Genomic DNA, 27,085 nt, shown 5'->3' with positions numbered 1-27,085 from the left:
TGAGGTAACTGCGGGGTTTATAAGGCATTGGTGAGACCGTACTCGGAGCATTGGGAGCAATTTCGAGCCTCTTACATAAGAAAAGATTAGGAGGTTCATGGGGATGATCCTGAAAATTAAAAGATGAACACATGAGGAGCGTTTGAAGTCTCTAAACCTGTACTCGCTAGAGTTCAGAAGAATGAGGAAGTCTCATTTAAACCTATCGAATATTGAAAAGCCTCGATAGAATGGTCTTAGAGAGGATGTTTCCTTCTGTAGAGAATCTCGAATCAGAGGACACGGCCTCAGAATAGAAGGTCGTCTCGTTAGAACAGAAATAAGGAAGAATTTCTTTAGCCAGTGGGTACTAAATCTGTGGAATTCTTTGCCACAAACGGCTTGGAGGCCAAGTCATTGAGTACATTCAAGCGGGTTTTGATACGTTATTGATTAGTTAGGGGTGTCAAAGGTTACGAGGAGGAAGAGAGAGAATGGGGTTGTGACCGAAAATAATTTAACCTTGCTGGAATGGCGAAGAGACTCGATACACTAAACGGTCTAATTCACCCCCTGTATCTTATGATGTATGGTTTTAATTACCACTACCAAGTACTGCAAGGTAATGGTATAACCTGTGACCTTTGGTGGATATTATCCAAACCATTCCAGACTTAGGAGCAGTTCTTGAGGATATCTGCGTTGAAAGTATGCGGGGAGGAAGGGGGGAATACAGGGATCTCAAACGAATGACTGATTAGTAATGAATAAAATGCCGCCGTCTGGAGATAGAGTAAGCTGGCGATTATTAACAAACCCGGAGAGAGGCACGCCCGCTCATGCTTAACAAATGTACTCGTTGTGATTGAGGATGCAGCCAGTCATGGTGTCCTGAAAGTAGCCGCTCAGATATACACTTCGGCAGGGAGGGAGTTTTCGCACGGGTAGACAGGCCGCTGAAGAAGGCGTTTCCACACAAGTGGACAGGGCGGTGAAGGTGTTTCATTACAGATAGGGCGGTGCAGAAGAGGTTTGGCCAGGTAGAAAGGACAGTGGAGAAGGCGTTTCCGCAGGGCGGTGGAGAAGGCATTCCTGCACGGGTGTACTGAGTAATGGCGAAAGCACTTCCGCACAGGTGCACAGGACGGTGGAGAATCGGTTCTGCACAGGTGCACGGGGTGGTAGAGAAAGCTTTTGGGACAGGTGGACAGGGCGATGGAGAACCAGTTCTGCACGGAATGTGTTTCCACACAGGCAAACAGGCGGTGCAGAAGGTGTTTCCACGCAGGTGGACTGGGTGGTGGAGCAGCCGTTTCTTCTGAAGAAGACACGACGGTAGAGAAGACGTGTTCACTCATGGAAACGGGTGGCGGATTAGACGTTTCCACACGGGTAGACAAGGCGCTGAAGAAGGCATTTCCTCACAGGAGAACAGGGCGGTAAAGGAGGTGTTCGGCACATCTGTAAACGGTGGCATGTTATAGTGGTGCTAGGAGCCTGGACACACTTGTGGGCAACCCAGCACAATATCACTGATTTGATCTGACGCAAACGACGCGTTTTACTGTGTTTTAATCGTACAAGGACAGTCTGTGCAGGCAGGCAAGGTCTTTTTGTTTCCTTGGAGCGGGCTCCTCTGTACAGCGAGACGGGGGGAGAGAGAGAACAAGAGAAATGGAGAGTAGGATACAGAAGAAGAAGGAAAAGAGAGTGAGAAAGGTGAAAAGAGAGAGGGAGTACAATGAAGGGGGTAGAGGGAGGAGAGGAAGAGGGAGACAGAGACAGGGGAGGGGGAGGGAGGGGAAAGAAAGCAGGGCTGAGATGGAAAGAGAGAAGGAGACAGGGAAATGAAGAGAAAGAGGGGAGAGAAAGAGAGGTGCATAAAACCATGAAGGCACAGAGTGCAAATGATGTAATTATTTATTGAGGTCTCCTGCCTTCTCGTCATGGTGCAAATATGTTCGTAGAGAACATTGCACAGTAGCGGAATTGCCAGCGACGTTCTCTGCAAGAGAAAAAAAGACAGTCGGTGGGCGGGGCAGTTGACTGGGGAGTTCAAGGGCCATTGTGTCGACAGAGAGACAAAGAGAGGTGGGGAATGAGAGAGACAGACAGACAGACGGACAGAGAGAGGAAGAAAGAGAGACTCCCCGTGCATCATGAGTGACTCTTGTATCTTCACCCCGTCGATCAGCCCCTGATTAAACCAGAGCTGTACCCCAACAGGGAACGGTAATCAGCCCTGGGTCCCGGTCGCAGGAATGGCGCTCGGACTGTGGAGCAAATAGGGAGGATTGTGAGGCGCGCCCTCCTCACAGCCTCACGCAGTGTGACACTTCCTTCTCACCACCCCTCCCATAGTGTGACTATCCCTCAGTACAGGCTCTGTCACAGTCAGACGGCCTTTTTTCATTGGTCCACAGAGTTATACAGAGTGGAAGCGGGCCTTTAGGCCTAATCCATCCTTGCTGACTATGTTGTCCAACGAGCTAGCCAGCTTAGTCTGCGTTTAGCCGACAGCCTTCTAAACCTCCTACTTCTCTAAATCGTTTTTAAGCATTTCTAATGTGCCCGCCTCAATTGTTCACTTCAAGTATACACCACCCTCTGCGTGAAGAAGCTGCCCCTGATGTTCCTTTTACACCATTCGCCTCTGGTTTCAAACCTCCTCCATGGTTTGAGGGGGTCACCTTACGTACCCGCTCTGGTTCCCATGGTGACGCACGATTCCGGCCAGGTAGTGATCGGCCGGTACCTCCCAGCTGAAGTACTCGTTGCGCTGGTTGATGTAGGGGGACCAGGCACAGCCCCGGAGACAAACGTGGCCAGCTTCACAGCAGTAGAACCTCCACCTGGGAACAAGACAAGAAGCCGGCGTCACACACCGGCTTATCTGACCAGCAATCTCCGGCCCAGCGGGGAGGGCATGATACCTAAAACTGGTGAAGGCATTATCGCTGGCTGCAGCTGGACAGCAATCAGTAGAGTGCAGACCGGCGGGTGGAAAATTAATGCGAAATTAATCAATATAAACTCCCCACTTGAACTTAAAGTGATTGGAGGAAAGTATAAGGGTGTCCCGAAGTAGGCATGTTTTACAGAGAGTGATTGGTGGGTGGAACGCTTTACCGGGGTGGTGATAGAGGTAGAAACATTAGGGGCATCTGAGGGACTCTTAAACAGGCACGGAGATTATAGAAAAATGGTGGGCAATGTTGCAGGGAAGGATTAGTTTGATCTTAAAATAAGTTAAAAGATCAGCACAGCATTGTGGATCGATGTGTCTGTACTGTTCTATGTGCTATGTTCAATGTTCAAGAACAGTTAGTTTCCTGAATCATTCAGTTCGTGAAGAAGCCCAAAGCCCTACAACATTATGACCACTTCGTACTAATTTGGACATTGTTTTTCTAATTGTAAAAATTTTGTATTGTTTATGCTCTTGTTAAAGCTGCTCGTGCTACGTGCTACGATGCTGCTGCACTTTTTGCATTTAACGTGTGAACACGTGTCCTGTGCAGATGACGATAATCCTGAATTCAAAACACTCGGGAAGTTCGACCGCACGCAGGACACAGCACCAGCCACCCACACTCCGACCCTTACTCCACCACCCTACTGCCCCACCCCCACACTCTCCTTCACTGCCCACCACACTCGCCCTCACTGCCCTACCTACACCCTCTTCCTCTTTTTCTCCCCCAGCCACACCTTCTCGGTTCCCGACACTGACCAACACCTTCTCCCTCATTCCCCCACCCTCACTCTACCTCAATCCCCCACACTCTCCATATTCCTCACAGGCCTACCCATACCCTCTCCCTTACCCCAAACCGACCTCTCCCTCACTCCCCCACCCACCTCCCTTTCTCAATTCCCCACACAAACCCTCAACGTTTCCACCACCTCCACCTTCTCCCTCACTCCACCACCCAAAACCTCAACCTCACTCCGTCACCCTCTCCCTCACTGCCTTCCGACACCCTCTCCCGCACTCCCCCATACTCACCCAACCCCTATCACTCCCACACCCTCTCCCTCACTGCCCTATCCACTCTTTCCCTTCCCTGTCTCTCACACCCTCACCCACCCTTTCTCCCACAAAAACCCTCACACTCTTTCCACCACTCTGCACTCTCCCTCACTCACCCACCCCACCCTTTCCCTAGATCAGAGGAGGAAGGGTATATACAACTATGAGGGGAATAAATGAGGTAGATAAATGAGAAGCTTCAGACAAGGACAGTGAGGTGGGGAAGGTTGGAGGAGATCTGTGTGTGCCTGGAGGCTGGACACCTGACCAAGCTGCGGAGACAGATATTAAATCGTTGGGACATGTGGGGATACAGACCTACCGCGGGTAAATATGGGGTAGATGGGTGCAAGCGATGGAAAGGACCCGCTGGGCTAAGCGGCCCATTTGAATGCTGCTGAAGTCCCTGAAAACTGAGAGGGAGAAATAGAGAGCAGTGTGAAGGGAGAAAGAGGGAGAGAGGGAGAGAGAGAGGGGGAGGAGGAGGCAGAGTGAGACAGACAGAAGCAAGAATCGGAGAGAAAAGAGGTAAATGAAGTTCGGAGAGAAGCTGTTTTTAACTGTTCGGGGCAAAGAGGCTAGACTGCGCAGGCGCGTGACGTAGCGCGCCAAAGGTTTAAAAAGGAGAGGAAGTTTTCAACGGTCATTTAAATCGAAGCAAGAATCGGAGAGGAAAGAGGTAAATGAAGCTCGGAAAGAAGCTGTTTTTTTTTACTGAGCGGTGCAAAGAGGCTAGACTGCGCAGGCGCATGACGTAGTGCGCCAAAGGTTTAAAAGAAAGACCGCCATATACAGCGGCCAGCGTCGGAGTGGACTGAGGCAGAGTGGGATGGCTTTGGCTCAATTAGTCTTCGGCGAGAACAGGCAGAGGCGAGGTTTGAACGGGCACTTGAACGCAAGCGCGTGAAAGTCGGCCTCTGAGATCAGCGGGGATATTTAAAAAGCGAGCAGAGGCTGAGTACGAGCTTCAGTCCAGGTGAGGTAAGGCCAGGTAAGCTCCTTTAAGTTAATCTAATTAGTTTAGGAGTAGGTAATGGGGGCAGCAGTTAGGGCAGTTGAGTGCTCCGTTTGCAGTATGTGGGAAGTCCAGGGCGAGCACAATTGTCCCTGATGACCACACCTGTAAAACGTGCATCCAGCTGCAGCTCCTGACAAACCGAGTTAGGGAACTGGAGCTGGAGCTGGATGAACTTTGGATATTTCGTGAGGCAGAGGCAGAAATAGACAGGAATTTCAGGGAGATAGAGACCCCTAAAAGTCCGGAGACAGGTAGCTAAGTGCCTGTCAGGAGAGGGAAGAGGAATAGACAGGAAGAGCAGAGCCCCCACTGTGGCCGTTCCCATCAACAATAAGTATACCGTTTTGGATACTGTTGGTGGGGACGACCTACCAGGGACAAGTTGCAGTGTTTGCGTCTCCAGCACCGAGACGAGACCCTCAGCTCAGAAGGGAAGGAGGGAAAAGAGGAAAGCAGTAGTGATAGGGGATTCGATAGTTAGGGGGACAGATAGGAGGTTCTGTAGAAGAGATCGGGAATCCCAGATGGTCTGTTGCCTCCCTGGTGCCAGTGTCCGAGATATCTCGGATCGAGTTCTCAGTATTCTCAAGCAGCCGGATGTCGTGGTCCATGTAGGGACCAATGACGTGGGTAGGAAGAATGAGGAGGTCCTGAAAGGTGAGTTTAGGGAGCTAAGTGCCAAGTTAAAGGACGGGACCTCCAGGATAGCAATCTCAAGATTGCTACCAGTGCCACGTGCAGGTGGGTTTAGAAATAGTAAGATAGTGCAGATCAACACGTGGCTGAAGACACGGAGCAGGAGGGAGGGCTTCAAATTTATAGATAATTGGGCAGTTTTCCAGGGAAGGTGGGACCTGTTCCGGCAGGACAGTTTACATCTGAACTGGAGGGGGACAAATATTCTTGCAGGTAGGTTTGCTAGAGAGGCTCCAGTGAATTTAAACCAGATACGAGGGGGAAGGGAAACCAGAGTGTAGGAATAGGTGTATGGGAGAAGGAAGAGAAAGAACACAGTAAAGTTCTTTGTACTGTTAGAGATAAACAGAGAGGAGGAGGTGGAGAATTTCTTAAATGCATTTATTTTAATGCTAGGAGCATTGTAAGAAAGGTGGATGAGCTTAGAGCATGGATTGATACCTGGAAATATGATGTGGTAGCTATTAGTGAAACATGATTGCAGGAGGGGTGTGATTGGCAAATAAATATTCCTGGATTTCTTTGCTTCAGGTGTGATAGAATCGGAGGGACAAGAGGGGGAGGTGTTGCGTTGCTTGTCAGAGAAAATATTACAGCAGTGTTCTGGCAGGACAAATTAGAGGGCTAGGGAGACTATTTGGGTGGAATTGAGGATTTGGAAAGGTGTAGTAACACTTACAGGGGCGTATTATAGACCACCTAATGGGGAGCGAGCTTTGGAGGAGCAAATTTGCAAGAAGATAGCAGATATTTGTAGTAAGCACAAGGTTGTGATTGTGGGAGGTTTTAATTTTCCACACATAGACTGGGAAGCCCTTACTGTAGAGGGGATGGATGGTTTTGAGTTTGTAAACTGTGTGCAGGATAGTTTTTTGCAGCAATACATAGAGGTACCGATTAGAGCAGGGGCAGTGTTAGGGAATGAAATATGTCAGGTGACGGAGGTATGTGTTGGGGAGCACTTTGGGTCCAGTGATTACAATGCCATTAGTTTCAATATAATTATGGAGAAAGATAGAACTGGACCCAGGAATGAGATTATTGATTGGAGAATGGCTAACTTTGAGGAGATGCTAAAGGATTTAGAAGGAGAGGATTGGGACAATTAGTTTTATGGGAAGGATTTAATAGAGAAATGGAAGTCATTTAAAGGTGAAATTTTGAGGGTACAGGATCTTTATGTTCCTGTTAGGTTGAAAGGAAAGGTTAAAAGTTTCAGAGAGCCATGGTTTTCAAGCATTTTTGGAAACTTGGTTTGGAAAAAGAGAGAGATCCACAATAAATATAGGCAGCATGGAGTAAATGAGGTGTTCGAGGAATATAAAGAATGTAAGAAGAATCTTAAGAAATAAATTAGAAAAGCTAAAGGAAGATACGAGGTTGCTTTGGCAAGTAAGGTGAAAATAAATCCAAAGGGTTTCTGCAGTTATATTAATCGTAAAAGCATAGTGAGAGATAAAATTGGTCCCTCAGAGAATCAGAGTGGACAGCTATGTGTGAAGCCGAAAGAGATGGGGGAGATTTTGAACAATTTCTTTTCTTCAGTATTCACTAAGGAGAAGGATATTGAATTGTGTAAGGTAATGGAAACAAGTAGGGAACACATGGAAACTATGACGATTAAAGAGGAGGAAGTACTGGTGCTTTTAAGGAATATAAAAGTGGATAAATCTCCGGGTCCTGACAGGATATTCCCTAGGACCTTGAGGGAAGCTAGTGTAGAAATAGCAGGGGCTCTGACAGAAATATTTCAAATGTCATTAGAAACGGGGATGGTGCCGGAGGGTTGGTGTATTGCCCATTGTTTAAAAAGGGTTCTAAGAGTAAACCTAGCAATTATAGGCCTGTCAGTTTGATGTCAGTGCTGGGTAAATTAATGGAAAGTATTTTTAGAGATGGTATATATAATTATTTGGATAGACAGGGTCTGATTAGGAACAGTCAGCATGGATTTGTGTGTGAAATGTCATTGTTGACAAGTCTTATTGAATTTTTGAAGAGGTTACGAGGAAAGTTGACGAGGGTAAAGCAGTGGATGGTGTCAATATGGACTTCAGTAAGGCCTTTGACAAGGTTCCGCATGGATGGTTAGTTAGGAAGGTTCAATAGTTAGGTATTAATATCGAAGTAGTAAAATGCATTCAACAATGGCTGGGTGGGAGATACCAGAGAGTGGTGGTGGATAACTGTTTGTCAGGTTGGAGGCCGGTGACTAGTGGTGTGCCTTAGGGATCTGTACTGGGTCCAATGTTGTTTGTCATATACATTAATGATCTGGATGATGGGGTGGTAAATTGGATTAGTAAGTATGCAGATGATACGAAGGTAGGTGGCGTTGTGGATAATGAAGTCGGTTTTCAAAGCTTGCAGAGAGATTTAGGCCAGTTAGAATAGTGGGCTGAACGATGGCAGATAGAGTTTAATGCTGATAAGTGTGAGGTGCTACATTTTGGTAGGAATAATCCAAATAGGATATACATGGTAAATGGTAGGGCATTGAAGAATGCAGTAGAACAGGGTGATCTAGGAATAATGGTGCATAGATCCCTGAAAGTGGAATCTCATGTGGATAGGGTGGTAAAGAAAGCTTTTGGTATGTTAGCCTTTATAAATCAGAACAGTGAGTATGGGAGTTGGGATGTAATGTTAAAATTGTACAAGACATTGGTCAGGCCGAGTTTGGAGTATTGTGTACAGTTCTGGCCACCGACTTATAGGAAAGATGTCAACAAAATAGAGAGAGTACGGAAAAAAATAAAAACACTCTATACTGGCAGAACTCAACAGGCCAGACAGCATCTATGGAAAGAGGTAGTGATGACGTTTCGGGCCGAAACCCTTCATCAGGAGTGAAGTAACATGGGATGGTCGAGGGGGGATAAGAAGTGGGGGGAGGGATGAAGGAGAGAGCTGGGAAGTGATTGGCTGAAGGGAAATGGGCTAGGGGGAAGGTGGAGAATTAAGGGATTAAAAGAGAAAGAAAGGTAGGGCTGGGGGGAGACTATAGTGAGGGGGAGAAGAGAGAGAAAGAGAACCAGACTAAAATTATAGATAGGGATGGGGTAAGGGGGGGGGGCAGGGGTATCAACGGAGGTCTGTGAGTTGAATGTTCATGCCGGCAGGAAGGAGGCTACCTAGGCGGGAGATAAGGTATTGCTCCATCAACCTGTGTGTGGCCTCATCCTGATGGTAGAGGAGGCCATGGACAGACATATCGGAGTGGAAGTGGTCTGTGGAATTGAAGTGCGTGGCCACAGGGAGATCCTGCCTCTGCTGGAGGACGGAGTGCCGATGTTCGGCGAAACGGTCTCCCAGTCTGTGGTGGATCTCCCCAATGTATAAATGGCCACATCGGGAGCACCCGATACAGTATATCACCCCAGTTGACTCGCAGGTGAAGTGGTGCCTCACCTGAAAGGACTGTCGGGGGCCTAGGATGGTGGTGAGGGAAGAAGTGTGGGGGCAGGTGTAGCACTTCTTCCGTTTACAGGGATAAGTGCCCGGAGGGAGGTCGGTGGGGAGGGATTGGGGTGCTGAATGGACAAGGGAGTCGCGTAGTGAGCGAACCCTGTGGAAAGCCGAGAGTGGGTGGGAGGGGAAGATGTGTCTGATGGTGGGATCCCGTAGGAGATTCCGGAAGTTACGGAGGATTATATGTTGGATCTGTAGGCTGATAGGGTGATAGGTGAGGACCAGGAAGACTCTATCCCTGGTGGGCTGGCGGGGGGATGGGGTGAGGTCAGAGATGCGTGAAATACGGGAGATGCGATGGAGGGCAGAGTTGATAGTGGACGAAGGGAAGCCCCTTTCTTTAAAAAAGAAAGACATCTTCTTTGTCCTAGAATGAAAGGCCTCATCCTGAGAGCAGATGTGGCGGAAGCGGAGGAATTTTGAGAAAGGGATAGCATTTTTGCAGAAGTCTGGGTTTCAGCACCTAGGTTACAGGGAAAGGTTGAACAAGTTAGGCATTTATTCTTTGGCGTGTAGAAGGTTGAGGGGGGACTTGATAGAGGTATTGAAAACAATGAGGGGGATAGATAGAGTTGACGTGGATAGGCATTTTCATTGAGAGTAGGGGAGATTCAAACAAGAGGACATGAGTTGAGCGTTAGGGGGCAAAAGTTTAGCGGTAACACGAGGGGGAATTTCTTTACTCAGAGAGTGGTAGCTGTGTGGAACGAGCATCCAGTAGAAGTGGTAGAGGCAGGTTCGATATTGTCATTTAAAGTAAAATTGTATAGGTATATGGACAGAAAAGGAGGGTTATGGGCTGAGTGTGGGTCAGCGGGACTAGGTGAGAGTAAACGTTTGGCACGGACTAGAAGGGCCGAGATGGCCTGTTTCCGTGCTGTAATTGTTATATGGTTATTTGGTTAAGAGAAGTGGAGAAACAGGGGGATAGCGAGGGAGAGGGAGAGGAAAAAGTAGAGAAGGAGTGAAGAGAGATGAGAGAGAGAGGATGAAGGAGGGGGCAGAGAAAGAGGAGACACAGAGGTAAGGGCAGGAAGAGTTGAGAGGGGAGGAAGGAAAGAGAAAAAGAGAGAGAATGAGAACGAGAGAGCCGGGTGAAGAAAGGGAGAGACAACGGAGAGGTGGAAAGAATGAGAGAGGGCGAGGGAGAGAGGGAGGGAGATGGAGAGAGAGGAGAGTGTGCAAGAAATAGGAGAAGGGGAAGAGAGAGCAGAAGGAAAGGAAAAAAATATGGGACATGGAGGGGAGGAAAGGGGGTTAAAAAGAGAGGCAGACAGCGATAGGGAATTAAGACAAAGCGAAACAAGGCTGAATAGAAAGAGAGGGGGGAGGAAGGAGGAAGAAATTGCGCAAGGAAGGAAGATGTTAAGAATGAAGAGGAGGAGGCTGTGGATCGGGAAGGGAGAAATAAGACTTCCCTACGTACCTACAAACACCCAGTGCTTGAACCGACCTGCAGAATGCTAACTCTACTTCTGCAATGAAAGTTTCCAGAGCACCTCTGCACTACTGTGTTGTTATATACAATTGGCCTGTTCTGTACAATCTCTTTTCTACGCTGCCTTGTATAATTAATGCATAATTCATGTACAATGTCATATAGTCTATACCTATGTGTGTATGTGCCTGTGATGCTGCTGCGAATTAAACCTGTACCTGACACCTGACAGTCGCTAGGAGGGAGGGGTGAGGGTGCTATCTGTATGGAGTTCGTGAGTTCTCACTGTTATCTCCCGGATGCTCCGGTGCACTCCCACGTCCATTAGACGTGCGGGTCTTTTCCCAGGTGTGTAGGTGAGGGGTAAAATTGATGGTAATGAAGGGAAAGGCGGCTATGGAATGGGATTGCCAATGTTCTGAAAAGAGACAGAGGTGCGTTGGGCTGAGTGGCCTCTTCCCGTGCTAGTGTGAAGTGACGGGGACCGAGACAGAATTTGCGCAGGTCGAGTGCAGGTGAGTGGCGGAAGTGTGCACTGTAAGTGTGGCATAGCGCCCTAACCAGGAAGCCCGACCAGTGGAAGGCCCCACACTCGGGGAAAGGAGATTACTGTACTTCCGATCCTTCTGGATGGTGCCTCGCAGGTTCTCCACCCCGCAGATCAGAGCCTCGGACGGGCAGGAGAAATTTATTCCCTCGTCGAATCTGTTGACGTAGTCTGTCCAGGAACAACTAACGTGACTCTGGAAAGTTGATTTACAGGCAAAATCCCAAACTCTTTCCTCCGTCTTGTTATTGTACTGGCTGAAGATTAAATAAAAAGATTTCAGTTCAAATGATTCGTCTCCACTTTGAGACCCTCTCAGTGCTGTATCTATGTGCTAAATCGGCTTCCTTAGAAACATTGATTCCCTACCATCTCCAGTACGTATAGCAGGGCAACACCCTTTATCAAAGACACACACCATCCGTGGCAAGCCACCTTCTCGCAGCGACCATCAGGTACAGAAGCCTGAAGTTCCACGCTACCAGGTTTAGCAACAGCTTTTTCTCTTGATCCATGCCGTTCTTACACCAACTGGCAGGACCCTAATCACTACGGTTTAGCAACACGATGACTACTTTGATCATTTTGCAAAAAAATGTCCATTGCTGTAATTGTGCTTTTGGAAAAGCTGTATAAGATGTTTAACTGTTTAGTGTGAATGTGTGTAACAGATGCAATGTGCCCGTGATGCTACTTCAAGTAGGTTTTTCATTACACCTGTGCATACGTACACTTGTACACATTACTATAAACTCGATATAGACTTTGAACTTCAGGTAACCGGCATTCGTTTCGCCCCCTATGTCTCTCTTCCTGATCTGCTCAGATCTACACTCACCCAGGCCCCCGTCACAGGTCAGGTAGGATCTGCAGATGGAGAAACGGTTTCTCAGGTCGATGACTTAACTCCACCATGCACAGTCCCAAGCCCAGCCGCGAACAGAGAAGGGTTGGGCATGAGGCTGGCAACCTCACCTCAATTATTAAAAAAAAACAAAACTCCAAAGACTTCATCCCTGGAAGAGGAATTTCCTCGCCTGGAAGACGTAAAAAGTCGTGTCGTTATAGGGTTCTTAGAACATGACAATACAGAAATATGCCCTTTGGCCCATCTAATCTGTACCGAACTATTAACCTGCCTAGCCCTATTGACCTGTACCCAGACCATAGCCCTCCATCCCCGCCCAAGCATGTGCTTATTCCAATTTCTCTAAAATGTTGAAAACGTCAACGCATCCAGCACTTGTGCTGGAAGCTCGTTCTACGTCCTCACCATACTCTGCGCGAAGAAGCTACCCCTCACATTCCTCTTAAACATTTCACCTTTCACCCTTAATCCGTGACCTCCAGTTCTAGTCTCTCTCAACCTCGGTGGAAAAGGCCTGCTTCCATTTACCCTATCTATGCTGTTCATAATTTTGTATAACTCTATCAATCTCATACGTTGTATGGAATAAAGTCCTAACCTATTCAACCTTTCCCTACAACTCCGAACTACAAGTCCCAGAAACATCCTTGTAAGTTTTCTCTGCACTATTTCAATCTTATTTACAACTCTCCTGTAGATAGCTGACCAAAACTGGGCAGAATACTCCAAATTAAGCCCCACCCACATAACATCCCAACTCCTCTACTCAATACATTGATTTTTTGTTATTGTTCAATCGTTAAGCTGAGTCCGACTCTTCGTGACCCCATTGGCTCCTGCACACCAAGCCTTCTTGTTGGGAACTGCTTCTCTAAGATCTCCCAAGGTCATGCACATTGTCTGAGTAATATCATCTATCCATCGTAGCCTCTGTCATCCTCTCCTTCTTTTACCTTCTTTACCTAACATGAGAGTCTTCTCCAAGGAATCCTGTCTTCTCATGATATGGCCAAAATATTTCAGATTTTGTCTCATAATCAAGCCTCCTAGTGAGCAGTCTGGCCATATTTCTTCAAGTATTGACTTGTTGCATCTTCTTGCCGTCCAACGAACCCTTAACACTTTCCTCCAGCATCCAAGTTCAAAGGCGTCGATTATTTTGTATTCAGCCTTTCTAATAGTCCAACTCTCACAGCCATACAGCACAATTGGAAATAGCCTAGAATGGGCTATATGGATCTCCATAGACAACGTTACGTCTCTGCTCTTCAGTATTTTATGTAAATTTTCCATTGCTACTCTCCCCAGAAGTAACCGCCGTTTAATTTCGTGGCTGCAGTTATCATCTGTAGAAATCTTTGAACCGAGGAAGACAAAATCCGTCACTCCTTCCATTTCCTTTCCAAATATTACCACTGAGTTAATAGGGCCGGTAGACATAGGCTTGGTTTTCTTAATATTGAGCAACAAGCCAGCCTTTCCACTTCCTTCTTTCACTTTGAGTAAAAGTTTCCTCATATCCTCCTCACTTTCAGCCGTTAGAGTAATATCATCTGTATGTCTGAGGTTGTTAATATTTCATCTGGCAATTTTGATTCCAAAGCTTGAGTCCTCTAGACCAGGATTCCTCATGATGTGCTCAGCATATAGATTAAATAAGTAGGGTGACAGTATGCACTTTGTTGTACTCCTTTCCCAATCTTGAACCAGTTTGTTGTTCCGTGTTCAGTTCTGTTGCTTCTTGCTCTTCATGCAAGTTTCTCATAAGGCAGATCAGATGTCTAGTTATCCACATGTCTTTAAGGATTTGCCATAGTTTATTATGGTCCACGCTGTCAAAGGCTTCAGAGTAGTCAATAAAACACAGATAAATACTTTTCTGGAATTTCCTTGATTTCTCCATTATCCAGCAAAGGTTAGCAATTTGGTCTCTGGTGCCTCTGCCTCTTCTAAAACGAACGTACATCTGGCAGATCTCGTTCCATATATTGATGGAGTCTTGCTTGCATGATCTTTAGCATTATCTTGTTAGCATGCGAAGTTAGTGAAATTGTTCGGTAATTTGAACATTCCTTTATATTTTCCTTCTTGAGAATTAAGATTCTCCTCATAAACTGGTCTTTTCCAGTTTAAAGGCCGTTGTTGTATTTTCCAGATCAGCTGGCTAATTGCAGACAACTCTTTTACAGCAACACCTCTTATAGTTTTAGACAATGCAACTGGAATCCCGTCACATCCTGCAACCTTATTATTGGCAATCTTTTCTACTGTCCATTTGACTTCACTTTCCAGAATGTCCGGCTTTAGATTGACGAGGGAGTCATTGCAGATGTCTTCGCTGTTGGGATCTTTCCTGTACAGTTCTTTTATGTATTTCTGCTATTTCTTTTTAATGCTTTCTGCCTCTGTAAGATCCTCCCTTCTTTGTATTTTACTATACTCATTTTTGCGTGAAATGTTCCTTTGATTTCTCTAATTTTCTTGAATAGGTTTCTTGTTTTTCCAGTTCTGTGGCTTCTTCAGCTTTTTTCTATTGCTCCTTTAAGTAAGTTTCCTTATCTTTCCTTGCTACCTTGCGTTCATTTGGAGGTATTTGTTTCAGTCTCCATTGGCCTTCACTTCTCTTCGCTGTACAGCCACTTGTAGAGCCTCCACACTCAGCCAGTTTGTTTTCCTGGTCTCCTTTTGGTTTGCAATATTTCTTGTATTATGCTCCTTACTTCTATCCATAGATCTTCCGGTTTTCTCTCTACCAGGTTTAATCCATTGAATCTGTTCTTCGCCTCCACGGTATATTATTGAGGGATGCTATCAACGTCAGACTTTGCTGGTACATTGCTTTTCCTGATGCTCTTCAGTTTTGTTCTGAATTTGCAACAAGCAGCTCATGGTCTGAGCCACAATCTGCTCCTGGTCTTGTTTTAGCTGACAAGATAGAGTTCTTCTGTCTCTGATTGCAAAGTATATAGTCAGTCTGGTTTCGGTGTTGACTGTCTGGTGATGTCCATGTACAGAGCCGCCTCTCAGGCTGTTGAAAGGGCGTATTTGCAATAACCAGAGAGTTAACTTGGCAAAATTCTGCCAGCCGATGTCCGGCTTCATTCCATACTCCAAGGCCAAAGATGTCCATTACTCCAGTATTCTGTGATTTCCAACTTTGGCATTCCAGTCCCCAGTGATAAATGTAACATTCTTCTTTCATGTCATATCCAGGACGAGCTGTAGTTCTTCATAAAAGTAGATAAGTTCATCCTATTTGGCATCTGTGGTTGAAGCATAAACTTGGATCACTGTGATGTTGAAAGGCTTGCCTTGAAGTCGTGTTCCGATCATTTTATCACTTTTGCAGTTATATCCCATCACTGAGTTTGATACTTTTTTTTGACGATTAAAGCTACTCCATTCTGTCTGCAGGTTTCCTGCCCACAATAGAAGATCTGATAATTGTCTGATGTAAAATGGCCCATTTCAGTCCACTTTAGTTCGCTAGTTCCCAATATGTCAATGTTTCATCTTGCCATCTCGTTTTTGACCACATCTAGTTTATCTTGATACATGGATCTTACATTTCAGGTTCCACTGACTTATCGATCTTTACAGCATCAGACCTTCTTTTCACTTCCAGGCACATCGGCAGTTGGACGTCCCTTCAGCTTTAAAGCAACCACGTCAGTAGCTCTGGTACTATTCCGTCAGGCTCAACGGCCTTTAATATCCTGGCTTATTCTTAAACCACGGAACAACATTAACTATCCTCCAGTCCTCGGGCACTTCACCCGTGGCTAGGGTGTTTGAAATATCTCGGCTAGGTCCCCTAAACTTTCTGCATTAACCTTCCACAAGGTCCGAAGGAACACATAGTCGGGACCTGGGAATTTATCCACCCTAATTTGCCACAAGACAACAAGCAGCTCCTCCTCTGTAATTTGTATAGAGTCCATTATCTCGCTGCTTCTTTGCCTCGCACCTTTCTCCCGTGTCAGTCTCCCGAGTAAATACAGATGCAAAATAAAACATCGTTTTAATATCTACCCCATGTCTTTTGGCTCCACGCATAGATTATCACTGATCTTCCAGAGGGCAAATTTTGGTCCATGATATCCTTTTGCTTTCAATATGTCTGGAGAAACCCTGACGATGTTCCTTCACCTTGTCTACTAGAGCAACCTCATGTCTTCTTTTAGCCCTTATGGTTTCCTTCTTAAGTGTTCTCTGCATTCCGTATACTCCTTAAGTACCACATTTGTTCATACCTGCTATGCACCTCCCCCTTTTCATTAAACAAGACTTCAAAATCTACAGAATGCCAAGGTATCTTTGGTATCCTTGCCTTTTATTCAGACAGGAACATATAAACATTCTACTTTCAAAAATGTAATTCTTGAAGGCCTGCCACTTATCCAGTACACCTTTACCATAAAATAATCTGTCCCAGTCCAACTGTGCCAACCAACTGGAGGGAGTATTCAAGGACATCTTCAACCTCTCATTGCTACGGTTGGAAGTTCCCACCTACTTCAAATGGGCAAGAATTATGCCAGTGCCCAAGACTATCGTCTAGTAGCACTCTTATCTAGGGTGGAAAAAAATGCTTTGAGAGATTGCTCATGGTCAGAATCAACTCTACCTCATCAAAGACCTGAACAAACTGCAATTTTCCTATCGCTACCATAGATCTACGGCAGACGCAATCTCAATGCTCTTCACACGGCCTTAGATCACCTGGACAATACAGACACCCATGGCAGGTCGCTGTTCGTTGACTATAGCTCAGCGGTTAACGCCATCACTCCTACAGTCTTGGTCGATAAGCTACAGAACCTGTTTCTCTGTACCTCCCTCTGCAAATAGATCCTCGACTTCCTAACCGAAAGACCACAACACTGGCACACCTCGGGTATGTGTGTATAGCTCACTGCTCTACCCTTTCTATACCCATGACTGTGTGGTTAGGCATAGCTCAAATGTCAGCTATAAATTTGCTGATGATGCAACCACTTCTGGCAGATACTTAGATGGAGACGGGAGGGTGTACAGTAGCGATATATACCAGCTTGTTGAGTGGTGTCGCAGCAACAACTTTGCACTCAACGTAGGATCAAAGCTGATTGTGGGTTTTAGAAAGGGTAGGAATCGGGATCATGAACCGATACTCATAGAGGGATAAGAAGTGGAGAAAGTGGGCAATTTCAAGTTCCTGGATGTCAAGGTCTCTGATGATCTTCAGTGGTGCTAGGAATTTTGTGAACCCTGTCGAATTTTCTCTACGTCTGCATAAATTTGACCTGAACGGATCAGATCTTCACTTAAGTCCTAAAACTAGATCAAGAGAACTCAATTAAATAACAACACAAAAAAAGCATTAGACTTGTTCATTTATTTATTGAGAAAATGATCCAATATTACATGCATTTGTTGGAAAAAGTATGTGAATGTCTGGGGTAATGCCTTCGACAAAAGCTGCTTAGAGTCAGGTGTTACAATCAATGAGATGAGATTGGAGAGGTTGATTGTGGAGGTGCCCTACCATAAAAAAAGACACACAAAGTCAGGTTACCTGGTTTTCTCAAGAAAGATCTGTTGATGTGCACCAAGCCTCAATCAAACCAACTTACAGAGAACCGTAGAAGAATTGCAGAGACGCATGGTGTTGGAGAAGTCTGCAAAGGCATTTCTAAAGACCTGGGTGTTCATCAGTCCACAGTAAGAGAAATTGTCTACAAATGAAGGAAATTCAGTTCTGTTGCTATTCTCCCTAGGAGTGGGCGTGCTTCAAAAATCACATCAAGAGCACAACGTGCAATGGTGAAGGAGGTGCAAAAGAACACAAGGATGACGTCAAAAGTCCTACAGAAGTCTCTAGAACGTTTATGTTCATGTGTCAGCTATAAAGAAAAACACTGATTAAGAATGGCATTCATAGAAGGACACCACGGAGAAATCCACTGCTCTCAAAAAAAAAAACAACTTGTCTCAAATTTGCAAAAGCGCCTGGATGTTCTGCAATGCTTCTATGACAATGTTGTGGATAGATGGGAGAAAAGTTGAAATTTTTGTCAGAATGCACGTTGCTGTGTTTGGACAGAAATGGGCACTGCACACCAACACCAAAACCTCATCCCAACTGTGGAGCAAGGTGAAAGGAGCATAATGGTTTGGGGCTGCTTTGCTGCCTCAGAGCCTGGACAGCTTGCTGTCATAGATGGGACAATGAATTCAAAGTTGTGTCAAGACATTTTACAGGAGAATATCGGGGTAGCATTCCATCACCTGAAGCTTAATAGAAGTTGGATAATGCAACAAGATAATGATCCAAAAGACAAGAGTAAATCAACAACAGAATGTTTTTTTCAAAAAAAAAGAAAATTCATGTTTTCGAATGGCCAAGTCAAAATCCTGAATTTAATCCTCTAAAAATGTTGTGGAAGGCCCTAAAGCAAGCAGTTCATGCTTCCTTGCCCACCAACATCCAAGAGTTGAGGCAGTTTTGTGAGAAGGAATGGCTTAAAATTCCCCTAAGCAGATGTGCAAGACTGATCAACAGTTACGGGAAACATTTGTTTGGACTTATTGCTGTACAATGGGATCACACCAGTTACGAAAGCAAAGGTTCACATACTTTATCCTGCAAATACAGGTAATATTCGATCATTTCTCTCAGTAAATAAATGAACAAGTATAATGTTTTGTGTTATTTAATTGGGTTCTCTTTATCTAGTTTTAGGACTTACATGAAGATTTGGTCAGATTTTAGGTCATATTTATGTAGAAATAAAGAAAAATCTGCAGTATTCATAGATTTTATTGCACCTCTGTAACCTGGCCGGAACATATTGATGCAGTTATAAAGAAGACAACACCACGGTTATAATTCATTAGGAATTTGTGGAGGTTTGGTTTGTCACCTTACTCTCGAATATTTCCACAGATACACCATAAAGAACGTTCTGGTAGGCTTCATCGCTGCTTGGTATGGTAGTGAGAGTGGGCTACTGCATGGGATCGAAAGAAGTTACAGAAAGTTGTAAAATTAGTCGCCACCCAGATAGACCAATTCCGTATCACCTCCTTGCTGTGTGTTGGGGCAAAGATCTTCAGTGCCGTTTCCAATAGGCTGCACACCTACCTAGCAAAGAACACCTATATTGATATATCAGTCCAGAAGGGTGGCATTTCAGGGATGCTGGGCTGTCTGGAGCACAGCGGTGTGGTGACACAGCTCATCAGGGAGGCCAGAGAGAACAAGGGCAACCTGTCAGTGCTGTGGCTCAACCTGGCAAATGCATATGGCTCCATTCCGCATGAGCTGGTGCAGCTCACATTGACCAAGTATCATATCCCCAGCAGAATCAGAGACCTTATCACTGATTATTACAGCAACTTCAGGATGAGGGTCTCTTCAGGAGCAATTACATCAAGCTGGCACAAGGTGGAGATTGGCATCATCACAGCGTGCACTATCTCAGTGACACAGTTCTCCCTAGCCTTGAACATGCTCACTAAGTCTGCTGAAACAGAGTGCAGAGGGCCCAGAATGAATTCCACTCAACAGCAACCACCCATCAGGGCATTCATGGATGACCTCACAGCCACCACAGAATCAGTCACCGGCTGCCGGTGGATTCTGCAGGGGCTTGAAAAGCTGGTGGAGTGGGCCCGGATGCGTTTCAAGCCAGCCAAACCAAGATCAATGGTGCCGAGGAAAGGCAAGGTGGAAAACAAGTTCCGGTTCAACATCGCAGGTTCAGCCATCCCAACCATCACAGAAAAGCCAGTCAAGAGCTTAGGTAAGGTTTTTGACAGCTCTCTGAGGGACACGGCATCCATTCAGGCGACCTGCACCGAGTTGGATGGCTGGCTGAAATCCGTGGACAAGTCCAGCCTACCTGGGAAGTTCAAAGCCTGGGTGTATCAGCATGGCATTCTCCCCAGATTCCTGTGGCCCCTCCTCGTCTATGCAGTTCCGATCTCGACAGTCGAAACCTCAGAGAGGAGGGTCAGTAAGCACCTCGGAAGATGGCTGGGGCTGCTGAGGAGCCTGAGCAGCATCGCCCTCTATAGACACCACAACATACTGCAACTGCCCTTCAAATCCCTGGAGGAGGAATTCAAAGTTACAAGAGCCAGAGAAGTGGTACAGTACAGGGACTCAAGTGATTTGAAGGTGGCTAGAGCAGGGATCCAAGTGAGGACTGGCAGGAAGTGGAGGGCAGAGGAAGCAGAGGAAAGGCTGCGTCACAGGAGGCTTGTGGGAGTGGTCACACGAGGCCGAGCTGTGCTAGGATCCTTTCCAACTCCCCAAATGGACACCATCAGAGGGAAGGAAAGGCGGCATCTAGTTCAGGAGGAGGTGAGAGCAGCAGTGGAGGAGAGGAGAACCGGCAAGGTGGTGGGAATGAAGCAACAGGGAGCTTGAGCAAGATGGGAAAATGTGGTGCAGAGGAAAGTGACCTGGGCTGAGCTTTGGAAAGCTGAGTCATGCCGCATCCAATTTCTCATCCAGGCAGTGTACGATGTGCTTCCAAGTCCATCAAACCTGCACTCACGGGGCAAAGCAGAGTCATCAGCGTGCCCACTGTGTTCCAAGTGAGGAACCCTGGAGCACATCCTCAGCAGTTGCACAAGGGCACTTGGTGAGGGACGGTACCGATGGAGGCATGATCAGGTCCTGAACACCATCGCTGAAGTCATCAGTGCAGGAGTGGAGTGAGCGAAGCAGTCCCGACCTTCCAAGCAGACCATTGCCTTTGTCAGAGCTGGGGAGCAGTCAATACCCATCAAAAGAACATCCGCAGGTATCCTGACCTCTGCGAGAGACTGGCAGCTGTTGGTGGACCTTGAGAGGCAGCTGAGGTTCCCCGACCATATCGCAGCCACCACCCTGCGACCAGACATTGTCCTTGTGTCTGAGTCTACGAAGCAGGTGGGGATGCTGGAGCTGACAGTCCCCTGAGAAGATCACTTGGAAGAGGCCTTTGAAAGGAAGCTATCTAAGTATGCAGGACTGGTCAGCAACTGCCAGTAGGCTGGATGGAGAGCGGGGTGTCTCCCAGTGGAAGTTGGTTGTAGAGGATTCGCAGCCCGTTCCTTAGCCAGAGCCAACAGCAATTTAGGCATCGAGGGAGAGAGGAAGAGGAGAGCCATCCGCAGTGCCACCGATGCAGCAGAGAGGCTCTCAAGGTGGCTGTGGTTGAAGAGAGGGGAGCCATGGAGTCATGTGTAGCTAGCCATCTGGACACAAGCTGGGGTCTGATCAGCCCCGGCTGGGTCACCTGGAGGAGGGTGTATGATGCTGAAAGACCCGAAACACCCAATGATTCCAGGAACATCACTGATGATGTGTCCAGAAGCATCAGTAGATGTATGCACACAGCTACATCTTGGGTACTAGCCTCCGTAGTATCCAAGACATCTTCAAGGAGCGGAGTCTCAGAAGGGTGGTGTCCATCATTAAGAAACCTATCACCCAAGTCGTGCCCTCTTCTCATTATACCATCAGGACCAAGGTACAGAACCCTGAAGCCACACACTCAGCGATTCAGGTACAGCTTCTTCCCCTTTACCATCCAGTTCCTAGATAGATATTGAACCCATAAACACTGCTTCACTTTTATTATTTCTGTTTTTCACTATCTTCATTTAACTTTTGAATTGGTGAGTTCAATAGTTAAATGAAAATAGTGAAAATAAAAATAACAAAACCAATTACTGTGTTTATGTACTTAACATAATTGATTTACTTATTTATTTATTTTTGTTCTTGTATTATCATGTTTTGTATTGTACTGCTGCCGCTATGTTAACACATTTCACAACATATGTTGGTGATACTAAACCTGATCCTGATTCTGATATATACGCAGCTCAGAACATTAGTCCCACCATGGCTGACCTTTTGATTTCTGACTTTGTACGTAGGCTTAACATCTTTCTACACCAGCTCTCCTCTATCTGTTCTGGCGCTCTGGTTCTCATCCGCCATGACTCTTATTTAAACCCCACCCTATCCCCCGCGCAACACCTAGCAAACTTTCCTCCTAGGACATTACTAGGACATGTCAGGTACAAACTGTCCCTTCTGTACAGGTTCCACCTTTCCTGGAAGAAAATCTATGTTTCTAAACCTGAGGGAAGAGGGTGCAGACGCAGTATCTCCATTTTCGAGGAAGGGTTACTGACCTGAAATCCTAATTCCATTGCTCCCTTTACACTCTGTCTGAGCAGCTGAGAGTTTTCAACAGTCACAAAATGCTGGTGGAACACAGCAGGGTTGTATAAGGAGAAGCACTGTCGATGTTTCAGGCCAAGACCCTTCGTCTCGGCCCAAAACGTCGTCTGTGCTTCTCTTTATAGATGCTGCCTGGCTTGCTGTGTTCCACCAGCATTTTGCGTGTGTTGTTTGAATTCCCATCATCTGCAGATTTCCACGTGTTTTCAACTGTCTCTGTTTTCATTCTGGACTTGAAATACAGTACTGACCCTGTTATTAGAGTCAACGTTATGGAGACTGCCACTTTGGCACAACTGGACCATGCAGACAAATGTCATCGCCATAGATACTGCCTGATCTGCTGAGTTCCTCCAACATCTAGTATGTGTTACTCCAGATTTCCAGCATCTTCAGTGTCTGTAGTTTGACCAAGGTACCAGCCTGAGCTTTTTCCAATGGTCTGTCCATATCCTTCTCAACTTTTTCTATCCATGAACCTGTCCAAATCGGAATTGGAATTGGTTTATCATTGTCACATGTAACAGGTTACAGTGAAATGCTTGTCACTCATTATCTTCATACGGATAAAATCATTACACAGTGTATTGGACTACAGCAAGGTAAAGAAATAATAATGCAGAATAAAGCTGCTGAGAAAGTGCAATGCAAGTAAACGATAAAGTGCAAGGTCATAACGAGGTCATAGACTCATAGAACACCACAGTACAGAAAAAAGACCGTTCGGCCCATATAGTCCATGCCGGACCATTAATCAGCCTAGTCCTATAGACCTGTACACGGACCATGGCCCTCCATAACTCACCCATCCATGCACCTATCCAAATTCCACTTAATTGTTGAAAACAACCCCGAATCCAAAGCGCTGGCAGCTCGTTCTACACTCATGCCGCCCTCTGAGTGAAGAATTTCCTCCTTACATTCCCAATCAAGCTCTCACTTTTCACCCTTAACCCATGAACTCTGGTTCTAGTCTCACTATCACCTCAATTTTCTACATTCTAGATAATGAAGTCCTAACCTATACAAACTTTTCCTATAACTCTGTCATGGTCTGGTCCGTCAAATCCGCATTTCGGTTTGTGATCCGGTCCATGTTCCTTATTCCAGGTTTTCTGGTTTTCCCCAGTTTCTGTTGAGACAGCTGATTTTCGTTTGGGCTGGCTTCATAAATAGCTTCAGGATTCAGCCTCTAGCTGCTGGAATTGTTCCTGTCCAAACCCCCTGTCTGTATCCCTGCCCTCCACCTTCCTCCTGGAGCTTTGCCTCGCCTGTAACCCTTGCCTTCACTGCTGTCAAGTTCAGGCACCGGAGCAAGATAAGGAACTATATTTTGTTGTTTTGAACTGTCTCTGTGTTCACGCCTTTGCTAGGTAGGTCCGGCCTTTTGCCGCTACCTAGTGTTGGGAACTGTCTTGTCGCATTTTGCATTCTGTGTATGAGTCCTGGCCCTACGTCCTGTATCCAAAGAAGGGTCCCGGCTCTGTGTTCCATGTTCCTGCCTCTCCCTCGACCAAGGCTCTGCATTCCCGTCTATTTCTCGACCAAGTCAAGGCTTCAGGGTCTTGTCTGGTCCTAGCCACGTCCACAAACCTTGGCCTGTCCCAGCCACGGCTTTGTGTTCTCGTCTTGTCCATGTGCCTCGCCCAGCCCAGGAGTACCTTGCCCAGCCCAGTGCTGGGGTTCCCTCGTCCTGTCCAGGAGTCTCACGTTCAGTCCTGTTGCCCCTCATTGTCCTGTAGCCACGTCTTGCCCTCGCCTAGTTCTGGAATCCGAACTTGAGACCCAGGTTCTGGGTCCTTGTCCAGTCTCTGGCTCGGAGTCCAAGCCCAGGCTCCTAGTTCCCAGTTCCATGTCCTGGTTCCACTATCCTAGTCAAGTCCTTGCCCAGGCCAGGAATCCTGTTTCGTGTAGGGTCTGTGTCATGTCCAGTGTCCTTTCTTTCTCACTTCCCTTGCTTCCTTCTCATGCCTAGCCCTGTTCCTGGTAGTTCAGTGTCTGTGTCTTGCATTTGGGTCCGTTCCCAACGCCCACCTTATGACAAACTCAGGTCCTGAAATCCGGGCAACATCCTTGTAAATGTTCTCTGCATGCTTTCAACCTTATTTAATTCTTTATTGTAGGTAGGTGACCAAAACTGGACATAGTACTCATAGTAAGCCTCACTAACGTTTTATGCAATTTGAACATAACATCCCAACCCCTGTATTCATGTATTGCCAATGTGCCAAATGATTTCTGCCAATGTGTCAAGGTGCCAAAAGTTTTTTTACGACCCTATCTACCTGTGATGCCACTTTCAAGAAATTATAAGCCTGTTCTCCCATATCCCTCTGTCCTGCTGCATTCCTCGGTGTCTAGCAGCTCCACGTGTACGACCTACCTCGTCGGTCCTCTAAAATTGCAACACCTCACACTTGTCTGTGTTAAATTCTTATTGTATCAGCCTCTACCACTTCTGTGGTTTGCACCATTTACTACATATACCAACTTGCCTCTTAGTTCCCTTTAATCCTTCCCATCTCACCTCATATCGGTGCAGTCTAGTTTTAGACTCTCCTACCCTGAGAAAACGTTTGTGACAATCCACCTTATTTACTCCCCTTTACCATTGTAGAAATCCATGTAAGGTCATCCCTCAGCCTGCCCAGTCTCTCCTTATAACTCAATTCCTCCAGACCCCACAACATGCTGAATCTTTCTGTTCCCTCTCCAGTTTCATTGTATCATTTTTATAGGTGGACAAGCGGAACTGCACACAACACCCCCAGGATGGTTTCACTCGTGCATTGTACCGCTGAAACCAGGCGTGCAACGCCTTCTGACTGAGTAATGGACAAGTTCATCCCGACAGCAACACCGTCCTGCGATGGAGTTTACCAGTTCCCGTAAACGGATAGACAAATTATCACCTGACAACCATGGAGATCGAACCCCGGTACGGGCAGACATAACTGATGCCCACGATGTTGTCCTTTAGCCATCGTCTCTCTGCAAGAAAACGGCTGGAATCAGTGATCTGAATCCGTAACGAGAGATGCTGACGGCTTCAGGCTGCAATCGTTCCCGCGGCTGTGCGAACTGTACCGGCAACGAGACATTTCACGCCGCTGGTGCGCATGGAGCTGCCAAAGGCCCAGTAAGCAGCTGGGAGATGCGGCGCCTTCTGAACCTCAGCGCGGAGCTCCCCAGACTACCTAAGCCTCCACGGCTCCGCGCAGTCTGGAACCCTGAGGCTCCCTGAGGATCCTCTCGTTCCACCTCCTCAGTGACCGTCTCTTCCCCCTGCTAAAATCTACCCTTACCCCGAATCCCCATAAACGCGGAAGAATGAGGAGTGAGCGACGGCGATGAGGGAGCGCCGTACCGCGGGAGAGAGCGCTGAGGGAGTGTTATTATAGGATAACGTTGTCAACGGTACTGAAGGAGTGACATTGCGGGAAGGGCGACTCTGAGGGAGCTACACTTGTTATAACCGAGGAGACGACGCCCGGGAATATGAACAGGTAACGGGGGGATTCACACAGAGTCCCACCCATGGAGTAACTCCGGAAGGTGTGCTGGCGAGCGAGCTACTTCCCACCGACACTGCCTTACCAACTACACTTCAGTGCATCTCCCAGAACGTCCAGCCTCCAGTCCCCGCCTTCTTCACAAAAGCATGGAAAGAGGCCACTCGTCCCATCCGGTTCCTGTCACGTTTCAGAACGTTGCCGCCAGTCCCATTCCATAGCCCCTATTTCCCTACGATCCCGTTAACTCTACCCCTCACCCGTACACTGGTTCAATTCCCGCTCGCCTGTGGGACGTGGGAGGACACACCAAATCCGTGCTGACCCCTTTACACTAACCCCATAACATTTTCCCCACACCATCCCTCCACTGCGCTCTCCCCTCCAGATTCTCCCACTCGCCACACTTTGGGGTCTGCTAACAAAGCGAACCCTGCGCGTCTTCCCAGTAACGGAATGACCTGGCACCGCCGTGTAGACCCTTTCCGTGGACAGGAGGGCAGAAAGAAGCAGCAGTCCGCCCAAGGCTGGCATCGGGAGGCCGGACAACAGTCAGGGAATCGAGGAAGGTGTGTTCTCCTCTCACGCCGCTGTTCTGTGTGCAGCACTGAGTTAGTTGTTCGGCTTTAAGTTCGTGGTCACGCACCTTTCACAGTCCTTGGCCAAGAATAAGGAAGAACAGCAAGGTTCCGGAAGCTGGGTTGAATATTAAAGCGAATGCCCTATCCGGAGTCGCGGATGGACGAAGCCCTCCCACACAAGAAGGATGCAGAAGTTGATATTTAACTCGGAAGGGACAAGTTTCCAGGGTTACAGGGAGAGGTTGGGCAGGTTTGCCGTGGAGCGTAGGAGACTGAGGAATGACCTTAAACAACAAAAACTGCGGGAGGAAATCTATGGGTCGAACAGCGTCTATAGGAGGCGGGGTGGGGGGAGAGGGTGCGGAGAGGAATCGTGACATTTCAAGTTGAAACATTGCATCATGACAGAGGGAGCCACCTTATAGAAGCGGGTGTGCAACTGTACAAGATCGCCAGGGGCTTTGAAAAACCGAATGCACACAGTCGAAGTTCAAGATTCAACAGTGTTTAGTGTCATTTCCAGTGCGCACGTTTAAAGGAGAACGAAATAATTGTTATTCTGGATCCAATGCAGGGCAAAATAACACAATAATATAGACACAATAAATACAAATATTTAATGTAGATGATATACATCGATTGATTGTATGTTCATAAAGTGACGCTGGACACAGCAGTGTCCGGACAGAAGGTCGCTGACAGGATGCTGCAGAA

General features: G+C 46.8%; 1 protein-coding gene across 2 annotated transcripts; it reads right to left on the bottom strand.

The window, feature by feature from the left end:
* Positions 1 to 1,552: 1,552 nt before the first annotated feature.
* LOC132399663 (hemagglutinin/amebocyte aggregation factor-like) lies at positions 1,553 to 26,442 on the bottom strand. Of its 2 annotated transcripts, none has more exons than XM_059980298.1 (5): positions 26,252 to 26,442; positions 25,191 to 25,269; positions 11,197 to 11,439; positions 2,679 to 2,831; positions 1,553 to 1,984 (listed from the first exon to the last, which is right to left on the bottom strand). In XM_059980298.1, exons 1-5 carry the CDS (start codon positions 26,322 to 26,324, stop codon positions 1,924 to 1,926), a joined length of 609 nt encoding a protein of 202 aa, XP_059836281.1. In that variant the 5' UTR covers positions 26,325 to 26,442; the 3' UTR covers positions 1,553 to 1,923. The 2 variants fall into 2 exon arrangements, with proteins under 2 accessions (XP_059836281.1, XP_059836282.1); XM_059980299.1 differs by having other exon boundaries at positions 1,564 to 1,984; positions 11,251 to 11,439.
* Positions 26,443 to 27,085: the final 643 nt, after the last annotated feature.

Source organism: Hypanus sabinus, chromosome 9, assembly GCF_030144855.1.
Source record: "Hypanus sabinus isolate sHypSab1 chromosome 9, sHypSab1.hap1, whole genome shotgun sequence".
Taxonomy (NCBI): Eukaryota; Metazoa; Chordata; class Chondrichthyes; order Myliobatiformes; family Dasyatidae; genus Hypanus; species Hypanus sabinus.
The sequence above is the reverse complement of the archived record's forward strand: the minus strand, read 5'-3'. Positions and strand labels throughout refer to the sequence as shown.

Bases quoted from the DNA above. Each gene is read 5' to 3' on its own strand.
- LOC132399663 (XM_059980298.1), bottom strand. From the start codon at position 26,324: ATGCCAGCCTTGGGCGGACTGCTGCTTCTTTCTGCCCTCCTGTCCACG. The intron at 25,270-26,251 runs GTCATTCCGTTA...GTTTTCTTGCAG, and splicing joins GGTCTACACGGCGGTGCCAG to AGAGACGATGGCTAAAGGAC. The intron at 1,985-2,678 runs GTACGTAAGGTG...TTTCTCTTGCAG, and splicing joins CACCATGGGAACCAGAGCGG to AGAACGTCGCTGGCAATTCC.